The 21389-nt window shown below is 31.2% G+C and overlaps 3 protein-coding genes across 4 annotated transcripts in view; 2 read left to right on the plus strand and 1 right to left on the minus strand.

Annotated features, from left to right (window-relative positions):
- Positions 1-11: 11 nt before the first annotated feature.
- LOC129916808 (uncharacterized) lies at positions 12-1637 on the plus strand. Its single transcript, XM_055996956.1, has 2 exons — positions 12-143; positions 209-1637. The coding sequence occupies exons 1-2, from the start codon at positions 139-141 to the stop codon at positions 1536-1538; spliced, it is 1335 nt and encodes a 444-aa protein (XP_055852931.1). The 5' UTR covers positions 12-138; the 3' UTR covers positions 1539-1637.
- A 1318-nt stretch (positions 1638-2955) lies between these two features.
- On the minus strand, positions 2956-16236 carry LOC129916807 (non-lysosomal glucosylceramidase). 2 transcript variants are annotated; one of them, XM_055996955.1, is made up of 10 exons: positions 15849-16236; positions 9229-9498; positions 5611-6125; positions 5291-5546; positions 5096-5218; positions 4810-4924; positions 4381-4747; positions 4109-4319; positions 3807-4047; positions 2956-3741 (listed from the first exon to the last, which is right to left on the minus strand). In XM_055996955.1, the coding sequence occupies exons 1-10, from the start codon at positions 16010-16012 to the stop codon at positions 3340-3342; spliced, it is 2664 nt and encodes an 887-aa protein (XP_055852930.1). In that variant the 5' UTR covers positions 16013-16236; the 3' UTR covers positions 2956-3339. The 2 variants fall into 2 exon arrangements, with proteins under 2 accessions (XP_055852930.1, XP_055852929.1); XM_055996954.1 differs by having other exon boundaries at positions 5611-6155.
- Positions 16237-16559: 323 nt separating this feature from the next.
- The window catches only part of LOC129916806 (laminin subunit alpha-2), a 148598-nt gene continuing 143768 nt past the window's right edge, over positions 16560-21389 (plus strand). Inside the window, exon 1 of the mRNA XM_055996951.1 lies at positions 16560-16784. The gene's annotated coding sequence lies outside the window, so the exon portion shown is untranslated. The remainder of the gene's footprint in view (positions 16785-21389) is intronic.

The raw sequence follows: 21389 nt of genomic DNA on the forward strand, positions 1-21389 counted from the left end.
TAATACGGCGAAATAATATTTGTGCATTCTACTTTTGCCTTCTGTTCTAATCATTGCTGTCCCCCGAAAACAAACGTTTGGTCTCCTCTTTTCTTTTTAATAATTTTTTTTCGTTTTCCTTCGAAAATTATTTGTAAAATGAGGTAAGAAAATATAAATGCTACAAACAATTGTTAATTTAAATAAAAACCAATTAAAATTCTAACAGCGACATACAACACAATCTATTTCTACCCACTTGTTGCAATCCCTGTTTGATTTGCCCAACACCCGCTACAACTGAAACCGTTAACCCAGTAAAACTATTAAAATGTCTCGGTTGTAAATTAGTTCTCTACTGCTCCACAGCCCATCAAAAACTCGATTGGCCCATTCACAAAAGATTCTGCCAAGCCGTTGGCACTTTACTAGCCGAACACAAAATCAATCATTTATTTGCAATTGCTGGACCAATACGAACAAAAATTGACCTTAGCGAAGTTACAGTTAAAATTAAATACAAACTTGTAACGCTCCTCAAGCGACCACTTGATTACCATGAAGAAGAACTCACATCATTCCCTGTTATGTGCTGTGTATGCTTTTCAACTAAATACAATAATTTGTACCAATGCAAAAAATGTAATGCTGTAAGCTATTGTTGTCCATTGCATGAAGAAGACTATGCTCCAATTCATCAGACAGAATGTCTTCAACTCAAATTACACTATTGTAAGTTTAAAATTGATTCGAATTTGATTTTTAATCTAAAATTGAAGAGAAAATGTAAACTTTTTAAATCTGATTTGTCAAAGACAATGGCTCACATGTTTGGCATTGACTTGGTTTCCGATCCAAGCGAGAGTCTTGTTGAGTATCAGAAATTCTCGTTTGCATCGGATTTCTCTTGCATAGCAACCATTTCGTATGTAGCAGAATATTTGAAAAACTATCAGAAATTCGGTCGGGAATTCACTTTGTTTATAGCTGGATCGAAATCAGATGATATCTGGTTTACTCCGCTTCACACAGAGTTCTTCTTTGTCTGCTTTCCTGATATCTCTCATTTAAATGTCATATTTATTGGCCCTGAAATTCCAAATAAACATAATAATGAAACAACTACAATACTCGATAATGGAAGAACACTTTTAAGAAAATTCTTTCAGGGAACAATTGAAATGTATTTGGAAATGAGTAAAAATGACTTGAAACCGGATATGATTGTATGTTTCAACTGTGGATTTTCGGAAAATCCACGAACAGATGGGCCAAGTGAATCTTGGTATAAGGGACTTCAACAATTGATTGATCTACCTGATGTACCAATTTTGTTTACATCATATACAAGTTTGGAGGCTGATAGTGACTTGAGAGCTTTGGAAAAAGTGGTCGAGGATAGGAAGGACAATCTTTATCGGTTACAGGAAATTATTGGGAAACAACAAAATCCTTACAGAGATATGAGACCGCTTCGAAATTGGCAATCCAATGACATAGAGAGTATATTCTATCGTAATGGATATATTCATGTTGTGAAAATTATTTATCAAAATTAATTTTAAATTAGATGTATAGATAACGACTTTTTTACTTTTGATTAAAAATAACTTTATTGTTTTAAAAAGCATTTTTACTTTGAAGAGCTTAGCAATCTTTATAATAATAATTCCAGGTTTTTAACTACGATGATTTTAATAAAAAACTTCTTTACCCGACCACCATACACTTGGCTTCATCTTATTAAAATCTAAGCACATTTTCAGCGTTTTTAATGCTAGAAAATTAAACTTTTTTTCTTCTAACCAAAAAAAAAAAAAAAAGGGAACCCCCGTCGAAAAAATGCATTTTTAAAAATTTTCTCCAAATTAATCGAGTGAAAAAAAATTCAATTACATTGTATAATTTTTTTAAATAAATGGATAGGCCTATTCATTCTGAACTCATATCTTTAAACCAAAACTTGTTTGGAGACATTGATCCGAAAATATCTGCTTCCGAATTTAAGAAAAAAAAAAAAAATATATATAAAAAAAAAAAAAATATTTCGATTGCAAAAAATTCAGTAACCCGACCTGCAAGAAACTTTTGGTTTTCAGTTATAAATAGGGCTTAAAGAGGTCCTTTTTTTGATGTATGACTCGATGGATTTCGAGGACTTTTTTGAAAATTCATTATTTTTAGGCAAGCGGTTATCTTGATTTTTTTCTCGAAAATCTTAAAAAAATAGATTTGCAATTTTTTTTTACATAAATGGATAGATCTATTAATTTGCTTCAAAGGAGTTCCACGAATATTTTCTTTTACTACTTTGTTGAGCTAAGAACATTAAAAACAAATTTTTATTTGAGATTAAATATCTTTTTATTAACATTAAATTTAAATTTTATTTTCAACTGGCTTTTAAATCATCTTACACAAAAGTATTACAATAAACATTAGGAATATTTATATAAAGAAATTGTATTTTTTTGTTTTATTTTTATTTGTTTCAAATTATTCACACAACAGTGCTTTTCAATTTTTCTTATATTTTTTTTACTAAATTTATTGATTGTGCTTTCTTTATGAGAAAAAAATATTCACAAAAAATGTATTAATATCATTTGTGACCAGTGTTTATAACATATTTCTTTTTAGCAATAATAGTCTTGTAATATATTTCAATATTATTTAAATGCATTAACTTTTAATTATCTTAACGCATAACATATACATACATACATTTTTTTATTATTAAATTAACGATGTTTGCTTTAATATTTTATTATTTGTAATACTGAGTTTAAAATTATTTAATTATATATGTATAAAACAAAAACAAAACAAAAAACAACGTAAAAACACCTTTTTTTAATTATTTATATAAAGAAAGACCGGTTTAATACTGGCTTTAGGAAAAAACTGATTTTATTTTTGTTGTTGTTTTGTTGAAACTATTTTAATAGCACCTCTAAATTTATTTAAATATGTATCTTTGTGACAATATTTGTTTTTTTTTTTTTTGTCAGAAAATAGTATTTAAATACCCTGCATTATTGAATTCTCTCACATATTGCTTTTTTTTCTTATAAATTTCTATATTTGTATGCTAAACCTTTAGAAGAAGAGGCACATTCCAGCAATTCTAGACAAATTTCTGTTTTAAATTCTACTCACATTTATAAAAAAATAAATATATTTTATGTATTCTTTTCTAAAAAAAAGAAACACTTTTACAATTAAGAGAGAAAGATAGATTAAAGCCAAACTGAAGGATCTCTTGTATCCATAATATAAAAAAACCACACACTTTTTCATAATTAATAAGTAAACAAACTGGTTTTTGGATTCCGTTTTTTTCGTCTACTTTAAAGCATCTTAATCTCTCAATGCCTTGCGTCGTTCCCAAGCAACTTGCATTGACCAAATACTCAATGGTCGCATATAGCCAATTGCTCGATATTTCTTCTCACCATAAAGTGCCTCTGGTGTTTCAAAGTTCATACCGATTTTTTCAGAAATTGTCTTGTACATTCCACCAGCAGTTATAAAAGCTTCTTCAAACATTCCCTCTTGAATCATTGTTGCAGCCAAAGCATACGTGACACCTGTCCATACTTCTTCACTTTGTATTGTTATTGAATCAACATGACCAGGCTTTTCTGGATCAGTACTTGGAATGAAACCATTGACAGCACCAATATTACCATCACAGAAACTCTTCACATTATTTTTATAAATAACAGAAAGTGCTGAGCGAACATTTTCTTTTGGATAAATCTAAACAAATTAAAGAGAATTTAATTAAAAAAAGAAACTAATTCAAATTATTAAAAAGTACAAACCTCATAATCAAATCCACAAGTATTCAGGTACCAATGCCCACAAAGCTGATCGGCCATAATTGTTTCCCTATTCGACATGTCGAATTTATAAAAACTTCCATTCCACAATTTTTCATCAATTGACTTCTTGCCTTTTTCGAGAATCTCTTGATATCTCAAACAATCATTTGGTTGATCGAGAAGTGTTGCAATTGCTGAGATGCATTGCAAAGCTGCCAACCATAAACCTCCACAATAAGCACTGAAATATTTTTTTGAACTGAACTGTTATACAAAACATTCAAATATAAAAATATTCAAACCTTGGTCCCTCCATAACCCAACTGTCATAAGTCTGATCGGGCATTTTTTGGTTTTCAATCAAGCCATCATTATCCTTATCCCATTCCATAGTTTTTTCCATAATCGACTTACAAGCTGGATACATAGCTTTCAAGTAGGCAATCGAATCCATGAGATAGACCTTTCCATTTGTCTCGTTTATATACATTGAAGCTGACTTTCTATGGTTTTCTATTAAAAAAAAAAAAACAAAATTAAAATTTTTAATTTATTTCTGATAATTTCCACTCACGTTTCTCTTCTGCTGAATTTTTTCGCTTATTATCTTGCATATACATCTCATACAAACTATCCTTGTCTATAAACTCAATCGAACTAAATTTACTTGCATTATCGGTTTGTGCTTGAGCTATTTCATTCAAAACATAATAATCTCGATAAACTTGCAAAACAAATTTCGTATTCAAGTCTTTCCAGTCGTTAACATCATGAATGTTATAACAATTAATCAATGTAAATGGTTCCTCTTCGGGATCACCCAAATCATGAGGAACAGAATTTTGTATTTTTCTCGGTGGACTTTTGCCATCGTATAGACATTTTCTTGATTCGAGTAGTTCAGCAGTGATTGAATCACGAAAATCATATTGAATACTAACCTGGAAAAATATGATTTAAATGTTATCAGTTAATAGACGACAGTTAGCAAGTTTAATCTTACTTGTAAGTTAGGCCATAAATGTGAAAGAGCATGCGATGCATAAAAATGCACATCATATGTATTGTACATTCGATATTCATGTCCTTCAAGATAACCAAAACGACCATATGCTAATCTGGAAAGGGTATTAATTATATTTGATATGTATGTATGTATTTTCTTTAAAAATCCAAATATTTGCATTTTGCTTTATACTAAACAATGTCTTTGTACTTTTCAATATATACCCTGACGTTAATATTAATTTGGCGCTAACGCACATTGCGTAGTTAATAATAAAACATACCTTGGATCATCATATTCTAACTCCTTGCCAAAAGAAGCATCACATTTAAGCCATATGCTTCCGCCATCCGAAATAAAATATAATTCATTAAATATTGCACTTTTGTACCAATCAGGAAGTCCTCTAAAATAAAAATAAAATTAAAAAGAAATCAATTTCCAGAGAATTAAAATATTTTTAAAATATTAATTTTACTCATCATCCAATATAGGTTTTTGCCATGCATCAATAAGTTTTTCCCAATTCGAGTAATTTTTAATTGCATAATCACAAATCTTAGGTCCAGCCTCACCATCATCACCAAAATATTTGGTATAATACCGGGAGTGTGTGTTGATTTTTTTTGGAAATTTAATATTTGGCATATCCCAGGCGAGAACAAATTCTAAATCATGACTAGAATTTGGTCGAATAAGAACTTGGGAGCAAATACCTACTCCGAGATCTTTATCTTCAAAAAAAAAAAAAAAAACAAGAGTTCAAGAGTTTATAGTTTAAACATAAATGTAACTTACTTTTAAGATTTTCATCAAGAACCTTATCACCCAGTTGTCCAGTTCTAGCCAATTCCATCCATAATTTCTCACCATTTCCTGTCGGATCAAACTGAGTGCACCTAGTGATATTAACCTCTGGCAATATACGACAACCTAAGCTATATGTAAGTGGCATGTCATGTAATTTCTGTTTAATTGAAATTCCTTTGGTTTGTCCTTCGGAAAAGAAAGCACTCTCGGGACATCCGTCGGCATCTTGTTTCTTATTGCCAGTTCCATTTTTAAATGTAAAAGCTATGGTGACTTTGCGTTCTTTATCGCCAACATTTATCACCTGCCATACAAATACAGCACATGGTACACTCGATTCTTTGTATTCGTGTGGTATCACTGGCGACACCTGTCGGCAAATTAGCTTAACACCATACTCTGACAAATCGATTTCTGACCAGGCTCTCGGATACAGACCAGTGTAATTGCATTTTGCAGGATCAAGGTTATTTTCCCATGAGTTTAGTGGAGACTTTGGTCGGCTGCAATATTTCATTGGACTCTTAGGTAGACTTTTTTTTTTGTTTTGTGTTTGTGGATTTATTTGGGAGGTAGGGTTGGTTGGTTGTGTTGTATTTGTATTTTTTTATTCAATTTTAAAATTTTGTGCAAAATCAAGAAAAGGGGGAGAAAACCATAAAAATAGAGGGAAAAAGAACGAAACTCAATAAATTAAAACTCTAAAAAAACAGTAAAGTAAAATTATAGTACACCAAAGACAAGACCACAGACATGAAGAAGCACACCGTCCAAAATAGACATCTCCAGGTTCGGCTGGGATGTGTAGATTATTTTCGATGCAGAACGCTGCATATAAATAAATGTTTCTTTTGGGCGCCTCTTTTATGTTTATGAGAGAGGTGGGAGAACATCAAGTTTAAAACATTGCAAGCAGCAGTTGTAGAATAATAAAATTTGACTCTGTCATGATGAGATGAGATGGTGCAACATGCATATATACGAAAATGTATGTGGTTGATGGTCGAATAAGGTTAAAAAATGTTATGGTTATAGTAAATGCCAGGAAAAACACGAATAAGACATGAAATGTAAACATTTAAACTATAGAAATTGAAAGAAATAAATAAAACTTAGAAGCATGCCATGCAACGAAACGAACGGAAATAAGAAAATAATCATGCTTGAGTTTTTGGGGGGTGCATCTAATGTGGGTACGATTCGTCATTCACCGCCCCCTTAGTTCATCCCGTTTTTGTATTACCTTCTGTTTATAATTTTTTTTCTTTTTTCTGTTATCAAAACAATAACAAACAAAAAAAACAAAATAAACGCTCAAATAATCCTGCACGTGATAGAAGCTACTTCATACAAAATAGGAGTGGAACTATTTTTAGTCTATGCGCTAGCTATATGATATATCTACTATACACAAATCTACAGAAAATATAAGAAATATCTGACATGAAAGGCGTGTTGCTAGTGCTACCATTTGGAGAAATGAATTACATGAATCCAAAATTAGTATTATTTTTTTTAAACATAAATAAAATAAGATGAGTGTTAGTTAACATTTTGGAACTAATTACCTAATTTTTCTCTATTTTTTATTTTTAGAAAATCAACTGGATGGACTCATGTGTACGAGATTCGGAGAAATACTTTTGAGAGTCAGGTATGCTTTTATTCGTTGGTTTTTATTTTATATTTCTATACATGAATGTTAGTCTTTTTTCGTAATGCAATTAGTTAAAAAATAATATAAAAAATAATTATGTACCACGTAATTCAAAGAGTTTTAAAGAAAGAATTTTAATTAAATTTCAAATTCAATTTAAACGTTTGACAAAAGAAAAACGGTCTCCAAGAACAATTAACATGCCTTTTACTAAGATGTTTAACTGAAGAAATCTTCAAGTTTCATATCAAACAACATTTATACGCATGAAAGAACCTTTTCGACACAAAAGTGAATTCCACTTTGAATAAAAAGACAAATTGTTCACAATGGAATAAGTGTTTGAATGCAAAGTAAAATGTGTGGTTACGAGGACCATTTTATGGAGAATTTTCATATTGTTGTGGGTGCTACCTTGTTATTTCGAACTTTGTTTTATATGAAAGTTCTTAAATACATAATTTACATGTTTCATAGAATCATTTAAAAAAAATGAATATGATAGTTATTATTGTAGGGGTTAGGGGAAAGAACTTGATTTAAGCATTTTTTTTGTTTGTTTACAAAAATACACTCCTGCTCAAAATTAACGCACACTTTTTTCTTCTTTAGTCATACCCCTACATCTTATTTAAAATGGCTTTTAAATTATTTGTTGTATTTTTTTGTGTTTGATTATTATTTAGCAAGTCAGAAAAATGCTAAACTGCAACAGTATTATCAACCAAAAAAAAGATGAACCAAATTTAGCAATTTAAGGTCTGAAAACTGATATTAAAATAATTTTTGTTTTTTAAGAAAAAAAATTTTTTAAAATGGAAGCACGTGACAGTTCTTTCCAATAATTTTATTCAATACTTGGCATTGTCTCCTCTAGCGCTTATGACAACTTGGAGTCATCTATTCATTCCACAAATTAACATTTGAAGGTTTTATTGTAACTTTTCTTTCACTCCAATTTTCTGTGGATCAAGAATGCTTGGAGGTGGATTTCGGCCGCAAATGCACTTTTTTCAACATTTCCTAGACATGTTCTATTGAATTCAAATCCGAATATCTGTGTGGTCAATTCAAGGGTGGCATATTTTAATCTTGAAGATATTTTCAAACCACTCTAGCATGCATTATCGTGCATCAGACTGAACTGTGGACCAAATCTAGGGGTGATTGGAACCGCATGGTGTTCGAGGATATCAGTCAAGTATTTTTGGGTATTTAAAGTAGGTCTAGGAGAGCTCACTAACTCCGTAGGTGTTGTAAAGCAGAGTTTACTTCATGAAAATTTATGACTCATCTCTAAAAGGTTAGCGGGTTGACAGATAGACTTCAGCATATCTCTCCAAATCTTCCCCACAAACATTTTACTCCATACCTTCAATTTAAGATCACTCCTGTCTTATTTGAGAAAATAACCACGATACTGTGAGACAAAGTAATAGTAGGAATTTTCTGTAAAATAAATATGATGTGCGTTAAATTTGAGCAGGAGTGTATAAAAAAATCTTAAGGAAAAGTTTGATATTTCATGATTAAACATTATTTTTTACTATTATGGAAGTGTTTACTCCAAAGTCCAAACTTAAAAGGACAACGCATGGGAATAGATTGATTTATTATTATACTTAATTCTATACAAGAAATTGCCAATCTATTCTACTTTCTAAAAATAAAATCTTAATTCGATTAAAACAGAAAAGTCTACTCTCGATTACACATCACATCAAGTGTACCATACATAGACTGATGAAGTTGATGATATTTTCTGTGTATCCTTCTACATATATTTGACCACAAACTATAAATAACATAAACCTCGAACATAAATAATGTAATAATGGTATGTGATGGATATAATAAAAATAGACAAAATACAAATACAACACAAAACATATAAGTGTACACCAAAACATCAACATCAACAAGAACAAGTAAATAAACAACTAGATTACCTGTAATGCGATAGTAAACTATGGAAAATCGTTTTATCCTTTTCGTCCTTGATTGTGACAATAAATTGATCTGCATGAACAACATTGTATTCATACATTCCTGGTCGCATCTGGAAGCGGCAAAATTCCCCAGCATATCCACGTCCAATAGTACCACCCCCAATGCCACCCAATGGTACACCATAAATTTGTTTACCTGTTTCCGTATAATAGTAATCCATGATGACACGACGTCCTTCGCGAGAACATTTCCAATAGTAAGATGCATATCTGTTGAATGAAAAGATGAAAAGGGCAAATCAAATTTAAAAAATAGTAGGTCAACTGAAATGGCACAATATTTCTAGATTCTATCAAACCACTAAACTATTCTGTCAAGTGTACAAAGTGAGTCAGTACTCAAAAACCAGCGAAACCGAAGGTTCTATCAAACCTCTTTTATAGAACACTGACAGCATAATGCAAAAGATAGGAGTAGAAACTTAAAAACAAACAAACGGAAGAAGGTCGTTGTTCCGTGTCTTCTTTTGTATATATTCCTCCAACCTCGGATGTTGTTTCATTGCTACTTGCATTTTCTGCCCTTTTGGTTAAACTGCAATCTGCAAGGTAAACACAGTATTCTTATTCTCATTCCTACTACACCACCACCGCACCCGTGGGAATCTTTTGAAAACAGAATCTTATGACAGTTCAAGTGTAGGGAGGCCCTTAAGCATCAGGTGACATTTCACTTAAAAGCCCTTCTCTCTCTGCTTATTCATCAATTTTGCAATTAAAATAGATTCTCCTTTTGAAGAAGCAAAAAAGAAAAAAGGGTAGACTTTGAGGAAAGCACTCACTTGACAGTTTTACATACAGCCAACGTGATTAAACGTCAACCTTATGCACTTGAGAGAGTTCAAATGACCGTAGAATAATGTTTATTCAGTAGTTGAAGGCCTTATACATTTTTATGTACATTTAAATTTTATACACTATGGTGTTTAATTTTATATTTTTTTTTTTTTTGCTCGTCTCGTATAGTTAGCTAGAAGAGGAATTAAAAATTGCTGATGCTTTGCAAAAAAAATAAATAAAAAAATAAATAAACTAGGGGAAACAACCTGATGTGTAGAATGTTTGCAGGTACTTGCTGTAGTACAGCACTATACGATAGCTATATGAGTTCGAGGACAGACATTTTATTTTCTTGTGGAATGAGATTTTATTAGATAAAGTAAGTAGTTTATTTTTATGGGGTTCAAGTGCTTGGAGACAGATGATAACTTAAAAATGAAGTGGAGATTGGGAATGATTTTAACGCCCTTATGGCGCTAACTTTAATGCTCTATGTTATGTAAATAAAAACAAAAATAAAAGAATGTCAACAGCTTGAAGCATTAATGAACTTAGATGACATCATTTGCTATTATGATGTGCGATGGCAATATAAATATTAACTGCATTTTTTTATTGATTTGATTTATTTTAACCATCAATAATATAATTGTAATGTTTTTTTTTCTAGTAACCTTCAAATAGTATAAATGGCCTTCTGCAAAGAAAGCAACTTGTCAAATACAAAATTATTAATAATATTTTTTTTTTTTGAAATTTTAATTTTATATTTGCGAGAGTTTGAAACTTCTCTTCGCAAGAAGAATATTGCAAAAAAAAGTGCTGTGGTGTTAAAAGAATTTCAACTAAAAGCACATCTCAGGCATTGATAAAAAATTTACTCAAGATTCGGATCTTTTTTTGACATTACCCTTGAAATAAATACCTTTTGACTTCGCCGTCAAGGGCAGACACGAAACATTATCGTTAAAAACTGACTGCCATATAAATCTAGGATCGAATTTCGGCTTCGGGCTTGATTTTTATGAGACTTTTTAATTTCGTTTTAATTCCAAATTCTTTCTCCTAGCACAATCATCTTGTTTCGCTGTACAATTTGCATCTTAATAAGCATTTTTTTTCCGGAAGCTTAGAAATAAACCCAGTCTGATATAGAGCAACCTCATTATTCCCCAAGTACTAAAAGTCTTAAAACCTCTTTCACATGTCTTTATTATTTTTAAATTTATTTACAAACAATCAAATCAATTTTTAAATTAAACTGAATGAGGCCTAACTTGATTGCAATATAAATTTTGAATTGAAATTGAAGCACATGTGTTTCTGTTTATCCATTTTTCAAAACGACATCATAGTTAATTGCTCATTAAAGATAACATCGTTTCCATAAATGTTTATTTTAAGTAAAGACAACGAAAACAAAACCACAAGCTTCTACACCACATTGCACTTAACATATGTATGTATGTAGGTATGTAATATGCGATTATAAACCACATTTACATCTTAGTGTTTAAATTGTATTGACTTCCACTTAAACAAGAGTATTGTATGAAATCAAGCAGAGAAACCGCATAGATAATAACAAAAACAAAACATCAATCAATTATTTTTGTAACACAATCTTGACCATTTGGAACCTAATGGTTGTATTTTAAACCCTACGTATAAATGTAATCAAAACTATTTTCACTTTTTTAAACTTTTTTTTTGCAATAATTGATAAACCGGCTTAGCTTGGAAATGTGTGCTATTAATAAGGTTATCGGTATTGAGTTGATAACATTATTTCCTTAGAATTTGATTAAATACAGACTTATATCCAAACAAATGTTTAAAGTTAACGTCATTATGTACAAATTATTATCATCTGTCTCCAAGAGTACTTGATATCGTAAAGAAAAAATAGTTGAGTCAACATTAGAGAATTTGGCAGAAATATATTTAGAGAGGTTTTTAATGAATCAGTTAGAAGTGTCTAAAATTTATTTAACTATGCAACATATCTCTTATGCTTTGTTGAATTCCTATTTCTTTTTAATTACAGGGTGTCCCAAAATTAATTTTCCAAACGAAATACATTATGTTGGAAGACCAACTAAGGGAATATCACAATTCTCTACGATTTTCTATTAATTGTTTTTTTTTTTATTTCTAAAAACTCCTACATGATGAATTGGGTGTCGGAAATTTAGAAATTATTGACTTTGTTATGAATGGACTTGCTTACCTTAAATTTTTTTTTTTTTAAACCTGTAAGAAAGCGCCTTTATACCTATAAGGACGAAAAGTAATTTAAATCCTGATCAATACATTAACTTAGCAGGGCAATAATTAAGACTAGTAGCAAAAAATTCCTAATCGATAAGTTTTTTCCCAAAAAACTGTTATGTTAAATTTTCTTTTAATCAATTAAATCAAGTTGCTTAAATTTTTAAGACTTTTTATATTGAAATTAGGGAAATATAGGTATATAAAAAAAAACATAAAATTCGTTTTTCAAAGCAATAAAACAACATCTGAAATCCAAAATAAATTAATTTTAAATTTTTTTTCCATGCCATTTTGTAGAAATCACTAATCAATATCTAAAACCAAAATTAAAAAAAAAAAAAAAAATCAATGTCACGTTTTCGAAAATTTGAATTTTCAAAAAAAATTTTCATTTTTTTTTTTTAATCCAAAAATAATTTTTTTAATTTTATTTCTGATTTGTATAAAAATTGTATAAAAAATGAAGAAGCTGGGCAGAAAATAAGATTTGAAAAAAAAACGATTCTATAGCAGGTACCGTTAATAATGATTTTCAAAACTAACACTTGATTTTTTTAAACAAAATCGTTGGAGCCGTTTTCGAGAAACTTAAACTTTTCCGAAATTAGTACATATGTATATGAAAGGTACCGTCATTTTTGGTAAAAAAAATATCCAAAAACCCCTCTGGAGAGTCTCTAAAAAAATGCTACAAGCTACATATCAAGTTTGAAGTCAATCGGTCCATCCGTTTAGGCTGTCCTGTAGCTCCTTATACAGACAGACAGACCGACGGACTTCCGGGAACCACTTTTTTGGTATTCTCATTCATCGTAATAACATGAATGCATTCGTACGAATGCATAACTTGTTATTTATATGTAGAAGGTATCTATATCGCTAGTAAAAAATCGAAACGTGGTAGACTTTATCTAAAATCAGGTTTGGATTCAGCACTTAAGCCATGAAATGTATTTCCTTCTCTTCCAAACAACATACCAACCGAAACCATTTCAAAATAGGTAAAAAAGGGAAGAATGGTTGGTTACTTATAAGGGATCTTCAAATTATAATTATTAGTTATTTCGATTTTTAAAACATTGGATCTAGGGTTTACTAGACATAAAATGTTTGCTTCTTTCTGGAGGTTTGCCCAAGTAAAATATTCCTTACCATTTTACTCGTCTAACACAATTTGCGTTCAGAAAATGACTCTCCAAATGCATATCTAGTCACTAATGAGTCCTAACGTGCCCAATAACTTGCAATAAATGAATACATACTTGAATTTAATTGAATTTTTTTTCGGGATTAAGAACATTACGTGAATTATGTATTACGTGAATTGATATATTTTTTTTTAATTCTGGCCATCATTTTGTCGATACCTATTTCTATTTCTACTTTCTTTCTTTTTTTTTTCCTTACAAAATCAGACTAAAAATAGATAAGAAAAAAAGCAATCCAAAATTTTAAATTATTCACATGCATTATGGTGAGGTCATTGACTGTAGAATGTCGTGATTGTTTTACTTCGAAGTTCCAACTAAGCAAAGTCAAGTGTTTAGAGGAATTTATTTTCAATAATACAGGGTGTCCCACAGTCACCGCCCCAAACGAAAACCATGGATTCCTGAGGTCATTTTAAGTCGAAAAACTTAAGAGGTAATTTTCTCGTTTTCGTCCCGTTTTCGAGTTACCACGGTTTTTATGATTTTTGTTCTCTTTTCCCTTATCTAGCTTTATCTTTGCCAAACTACGTTTGATTTGAAAAATTTTTTTTACAACCAATCAAGAATTTATTACAGTTTTAGTTTGTCTCAAAACTTTTTTTTCTGCGGACAACCGTTTCTCCACAATTTTGCATCAAACACAATTTTCTTCGTTTTTTAAGTTGTGTTTTACACTTTCATATCATTTAAGTAAAAAAAACACGTTAATGAGTATTAATTTTTTGTGCTTTTTATTAAAGCCCAGTTTATTTTCATAAAAAAAATAAGTTTTATTTCATAAAAAAGGCTACTGAAAGTAATTAAAAAAAAATAAACAAACTGAGTGAATTAAAAAAAAAAAATAATTTTTAAATAAAAAATTAATTTAAATGAATTAAAAACTTTTTCTGAGCTATTGTGGTTAAGAAAAGAACAAATAAATAAAGCTCAGAAAAAGTTTTAATTCATTTAAATAAATTTTGTATTTAAAAATTATTTTTTTTTTAATTCACTCAATTTGTTTATTTTTTTTAATTAATTTCAGTAGCCTTTTTTATGAAATAAAACTTATTTTTTTTATGAAAATAAACTGGGCTTTAATAAAAAGCACAAAAAATTAATACTCATTAACGTGTTTTTTTGACTTAAATGATATGAAAGTGTAAAAAACAACTTAAAAAACGAAGAAAATTGTGTTTGATGCAAAATTGTGGAGAAACGGTTGTCCGCAGAAAAAAAAGTTTAGAGACAAACTAAAACTGTAATAAATTCTTGATTGGTTGTAAAAAAAATTTTTCAAATCAAACGTAGTTTGGCAAAGATAAAGCTAGATAAGGGAAAAGAGAACAAAAATCATAAAAACCGTGGTAACTCGAAAACGGGACGAAAACGAGAAAATTACCTCTTAAGTTTTTCGACTTAAAATGACCTCAGGAATCCATGGTTTTCGTTTGGGGCGGTGACTGTAGGACACCCTGTATAATAAATTGCTCGAAAATGAGTAAATGTTTCTGAGTATACAATAATTACACATTAGCTTTTCAATGATAAATAAAATATGTAAATATGATTGATAACATTCCTACTAATTCCAAAATGTATTAATATCGTGTTCTTAAATGTTCATCCTAAATGTGAATGACCAAAATGATAAATGTTATAATTCTGCCGCCACTCCTTCCTCAAACTTTCCTTTTTCAAAAATAAGAAAAAAACAACAAAAAATCACGAAAACGAAACCATATATCCTCCTTTCTGTTTCTACCCCTAGTAACCGACATTTCAATTCCAACGAACCGACACGGCGCCAAATTGTCGCTATAGCAGACACAACTAATATACGAACATATATATACATTTTTCTCCAGACCATGTGGGTTTTTCCTGCATAACATTAGGGAAATGATCAAGGAACACACATTAAAGCAAAAAATAAATTTTAAATAACTTTGCGTGTCCGTCATCTAATGTTAGCGGCGGGAAGAGGTAGGGTCGTGGAGTTTTTCTTTATCAAAAAAAGATTTCTAGCGCAATCGTGTTGTGGAGCAACGAGCATAATAATACCACGAATTCCTGGTTAGGTCAACTGTGCTATAATGATTACCCTGGCCATTCCCTACCTTAACTTATTTTCAGAAGACAAAAAAAAAAAAAAAGAACAAAAATAATAAACTCTGTAGACATCGATGATATCACCCTCCCCCAAATAATCCAATTTTCAAATCTAAAAACCAAAACAGAAGCCAGTTAGTAAGTAGGTAAGGTATGTAAGGTATGTAGGTTAGGTGTAATATTAGGAAAAATTGTCAAACCTACCGACAAACCAAAGGAATAAATGGAATCGATTGCTTTATTGTTGGCCTTATATTCTGATTCCTCTTCTCCGGATAGACATGATTGAAAGTCAGCTTTAAGCCATATTTTGGAATGGCGGTCACTTGGTTCTTTAGATCATCATTAGCACCACTTTCGATATCCATTGTTGTCAGTGTGAGAAATTAAGTGATTTTTTCTTTCTTATCGACAACACAAAACACAAACCCACTTTCACTCTAATTTGTCGTCAAACAAAAATTCCTTCTTTTCTTTATTGATTTTTTAGAGTGTAGAATTTTTGTAGTAGCAAATTCCTTCAAACAAACACTTTGGAATACGACAACACGAAACTAACCAAAGTATCTAATTATTTATTTCTAGGCATACTTTTTGTTCGTTCTAATTGGACAGACAGGCCAGGAGAATGAAAGAAAAAACACGGAATTTAGTTGGTGGACCAGAACTCAAAGACAAGGCAAGGACCGAACGAGAGTTTCCAAAAAAATTGACTGAATAAAACTGAGAATTTTTTCTTACTTCAGCGAAAGTGCCTATCGGTCTCCCACGTAAAATCATACATTATTTTATATGTTCATCCAATTGGATGATGTGTGTTCCACAATTTGTTGGAATTTCTTTCAAAATCAGCTGTGAACTGTCAAGTGTTTTTTTTTCTTTTTGTTTATAGTGCCGGTTTGTGGTAGTTGAAGAGAGTGAGATATATTATGGAAGTAGAAACAGAAAGTGTGTCAGGGTGGATTGTAATTTAAAAATGAATTTCGATTTAATTTGAGAAAAAAAGCTTTTAAAAATTGGTTCATTTTTCGAATATCGAGTGTCGCCACCTAGTGTTTTGAAAAAATAAGCTCCAATGATACAGGGTGATAACGATAAGGAAACATTGAATGAAAAATAAATTGATATGAGTACTATCAGGTGAGTGAATTTAAAATGTATATTTTGCAATGTATAATTATGCCTCAAACTCCAACTTTATGCAGGGGGAAATCAACTTTATTAATAGTCTGTTTTCACTACAGCTTAAATGAGATAATTTCGCAAATTAGGTCAGTTTGAATTTCAAAATTAATAATTAAAAACTGCGAAATTATCTCATTTGGGTTATAGTGAAAACAGGCTATAAAATAGCTCAAAAAGTTAATTTAATTGTTTGTACAAAGTGAAAATTTACTATTTGACAAGAATATGAAAACCATTAAATAGTGATCATAGCTTTATCTGGTTCTCATAATTATAAGACAGTTTTGAAAACGACAAAAGATGCGGTTAAACTTATATTTGAAACCTGAACGTGACATTGTCGCGACGACAGAAACTTTGTTTTGGGAGGTTGTTATTGTAGCCGTTTTAAAATGAGAATTATGCAAAGTTAAGCAAAATCTTTTCATTAAAACAACACATAGACAATTTAATTTTAAACGAAAACACCCAAAAGACAAGCTAGGTCAGCATTTACATTGAACAATTTTTCCAATGATGATTTTTCTCATTTGAAAAAAAAAACAGTTTTACAATGAAATTAAATCTTGTAATATTAAAAAACAGAAACCTCGACAAAAAATCGCAACTAGAAAAATCGTCTAATGCAAAACTTGGAGAATTTTTAATTTTTTACTAAGCAAAGCATTTATCTAAACGCGTTTTTACTGAAAATAAATAAAGTTATTCCCAGTAAGACTTTCTTTTTAAGAAAAAATGTCAGCTAAAATTTAGAGTAGAGTGACCTGCGTACTAAAGCTTAGTTTACAGATCGCCTTAGATTTTAGCTGACATTTTTCTCTCCAAACAGCTGAATTCCTAGCTTAATTTTGACATATGAAATTTGTGGAGAATACTAAAATTTTATTTTGTCTTTTATGTCAAAAATGGCAGATGTTTCCTAAACAAAAACACTGTTGAGCAATTTAAAAGATTTAATTTCCAAAATTTGATGTGAACTTTATTAAACTTCGACAGCAAACCTGTGTAATTTTGTAAACGAAAATTTGATTTTTTTTTGCTGTAACTGCATATTTTCCAACTAAAACTCTTTTAGCTCAATATTTTAGCCACCTCATCTATCACCTCACTAAAACAAATCTGAAACATCCTGTATTAATTTTGAAAGCTCTTTTCTAAAACAATAAAAAAAAAATAAACACTTTCCCAATACACAAACCATACCATTTCGGTGGTGAAAAATAGTCCTTTTCCGTGGTGAGATATCAGTAGTAAATTATAAAATTCAAACGCATTTCCGCTTGCATGCAAATCCATTACTACAAAGTGATTTTCAAATTCTAACATATATACCCATTTTTCATGCTTCGTAATACTACCTCAAGCTACACTGTACACCTTCCTTATCTCTCTCTTTCCACCCACATTTTCTTAATGCCCCACGTAATTGAAATTCTTCTCATCATTCCTGTATTAGCACCAATTCTTCCTTAATCGATACCGACTAGACTGTTGGCACAAACATTGGATATAGACGAAGTTAAACACACAGTCCTAAAGGAATGAAAAAGATAAACATGAATACCAGTTGCCGGTCTTTCCGAAAACCAGATTAGGTACTGTAGTGTGGCTGCTGAAGTAGACAGCACATTTGCTTTGGTCTACTTCATCCTTTAATCGAATTGAAATGCAATTAGAGAAACTTAAAAGGGAAAAGGGTATCACTAGATGAGAGATGAAGAATAATTAGAAGGAGCAATAATTTTACCTATGCTCTGCTCCTTATAATATTGAGCTGCCAACTTTATGTATCTAGATCCCTTAACAGGATAAGCATGCGATTTGATTTTATTCAAAGTTAATTAAAATGCTGGCTTAAAATCTTTTAATGGAGTGTGCATGCATTCTAATTGCTATGTTTATCATATGACATGCAAAGATGCTGGAAGGAGGAGGTTAGACAAAAGTAAGGTGGACAGCACAAGTAGGTAGGTATAATCGGCAGGATTATGTCATTTCCAAAACGAATGTACTACTGCATACTCATCCGAAAGTACAATTATGGATCTTCCCAACAAGGGAAAACAGTTCACGGTGGCGTATCTTAATTTATGCATCTGACGTCTCCACCATTGAAGCTATGTGTCGTGTGGTTGTGGTTGTTCGCCCTGATTCTAGGGCTTCGAACCGACAAAAACAATGAATAATGTCGTGCGCCGAGTTTGTCGCCAAAAAAATATTTGCATAACTCCGGGAACAGCAGCCACATAAACACCCAATAAAAACAAATTTGTGTCGTAGTTGCTGTAGAGGCAGTGTAAACACACCATTACCACTACCACCCTGGCAGCACCTCTAGTGCCCCCTACCGACCGCTTCTCTAACTGAATGCGTCATCGAGCTCTCAGGCGCGCTCGATGAACTTGATTATGACCAAGCTCTGCACTCGACTATGTGAGTTGCGCGCTCACAAATTGATCTTCCTGAGATTCGCGAACTGACATCACGATTTGTTACCTTGGCCCCACTGGTGGAACAGTAGAAGCTTGTTGTGTTCCTGTTACTGCTGATGTTGCTGTTGAGCTGCCATGCCACACAAAATATTACATCTTAGGGCGACGACAGTGAGAAATTTGCATGCAATTTGTTTGTAACAACGAAAGATCGAAGATATCACTATACTCTTGCTCTTATTTACACGCGACTCTGTGTCGTAGTGTAAATGGTAAGTATGCAAAGCAAAAAAAAAAAAAATGAATGTATAGGATAAAGATTGAACGATTTTTATCTTTCATACAAATGAATAGTGTCAACTGTCAAGTCATTGACATTTAGAAGAAAGTTCAATATGTCATTAAAATGGTGTCGAATATTGAATGAAAGTTTGATATAAATCGATAAGTTTTTGAAGTTATACCTATTTTAAAGTGGCCATTTGGAAACTCTATTATAAAGCTCTGTTTGGTTAAATAAATTCTGTTTGTTTACACATTCGGCTTATTTAAAGTGTTCACACAAAAAGCGTCCTACAAAAAAATTAGTGTTATCAGAATGTTGCCCTTTAGTAATTCTTCAACGGTCAAATTGAGTCCAATGTCAAACTGGCACTAAAATTGACAGATACTAACATTTTCTTCTTATCTATTTGGAATACCCATGCATGCATAAAAAGGAAAAACAAACGTAGAGAAAGAAAAGTGAAACACTTTTCCAATACCATTTTTGCACTTAACTGTCCTCATCATCTTTGTTGTGTCTTATGTCGTCAGTTTCATCATTATCGTCTGACGTGTGTGTTTGCTGCTGCATTTTTAGATTTTCCATGGTTTGACTTTTTCTACTCATTTGATAGATGGCGCTATGGTCTATAATAGATATCGTATATGTAATAAGGATTTTTCCACATATACACACACCATCATCACTCTCGTCTCAACTCAACTCTGAAGCTTATAAAATTATAATTTTTTGAATAAATGTTTCTAAATTGTTTCGTTTTATATCGATTATATGGAGTTATAGTGGAGACTACCACTATAATGATGAAGAACTGGATGAACTGGCGAGTTAAGTTAGTTTATGTAGGTATACACAATTGCAATTGCTTTTGCTCATCATCAACGTAAACAGATATGGAATTGGAATTCATTGCTAACGAGATTCCTTGTTTTCCCAATAAGAGATTTTTATCGATTTTTTTATGAAGTTCTTGGAAATTGGTATTTTTTAGATATAACAAAAAGCTAATAAGCAAGTGTTTTTTTTTTTGACAATGAGAGACTTACGCCAAGATTGTCATATCTACCTTTTTACATCGAATTTAGGCGAAAGGCATTGGAAACTTACTTGAATTTTTAATAAGTGGCCTTATGTTTGCAGCTTAAAGAAAAAATTAACGAAGAAAAGTCAACGAAGCTAGGTTAGGGAATTTCTTAATTAATCTTCAAAGCGTTGTGAGGCGTCTTGAAAATGAAGACAAAGATACTAAATGTACACCATTTTCTGATTCACTTCTTGTACTGTTGTCCTTTTATCTTGACATTTCATTTTCAAAGCATCCATGTCACCATCACAACATCATCATTATTATCTCTCCATCACTAAATTAGCGTCAATTTATTCCTATGCTTACAACAAGAATGTTAAAAAAAACCTCAACCGTTTTCACATTCACGCCAAAAAGAATTAATTTCAAAAATATCATTGCAATTCAATTAAACCGAAGAACTCATCTCTGTGATGCAATTAATCGTTGACCGTTGAATGAAGCATCATTTCACATAATATGGCAAATCCATCATCATACAATCAATCCTTATACCATCACTCGACTTAACCAGAGAGTGCATTATCTGGTTGCAGAGGAATAATAAATTCATATAAGCAACCTTAAAAAACCAGAAAACTAAAAAGAATCTTCCGCACTGCTCTGGAATTCGTCATCGAAACTCGTCCGAAATATTAAAAATGTCTTATGGATTCAAGTCGCGATAATGGCAAAAAGCCTATACACCTACAGACTTCCCAGCAACAACAACAAGGCTGGACGAGAGAATATCTAGCTAAATTGAATGGGTGGAT

Source organism: Episyrphus balteatus, chromosome 3 (genome assembly GCF_945859705.1).
Source record: "Episyrphus balteatus chromosome 3, idEpiBalt1.1, whole genome shotgun sequence".
NCBI classification, from domain to species: domain Eukaryota; kingdom Metazoa; phylum Arthropoda; class Insecta; order Diptera; family Syrphidae; genus Episyrphus; species Episyrphus balteatus.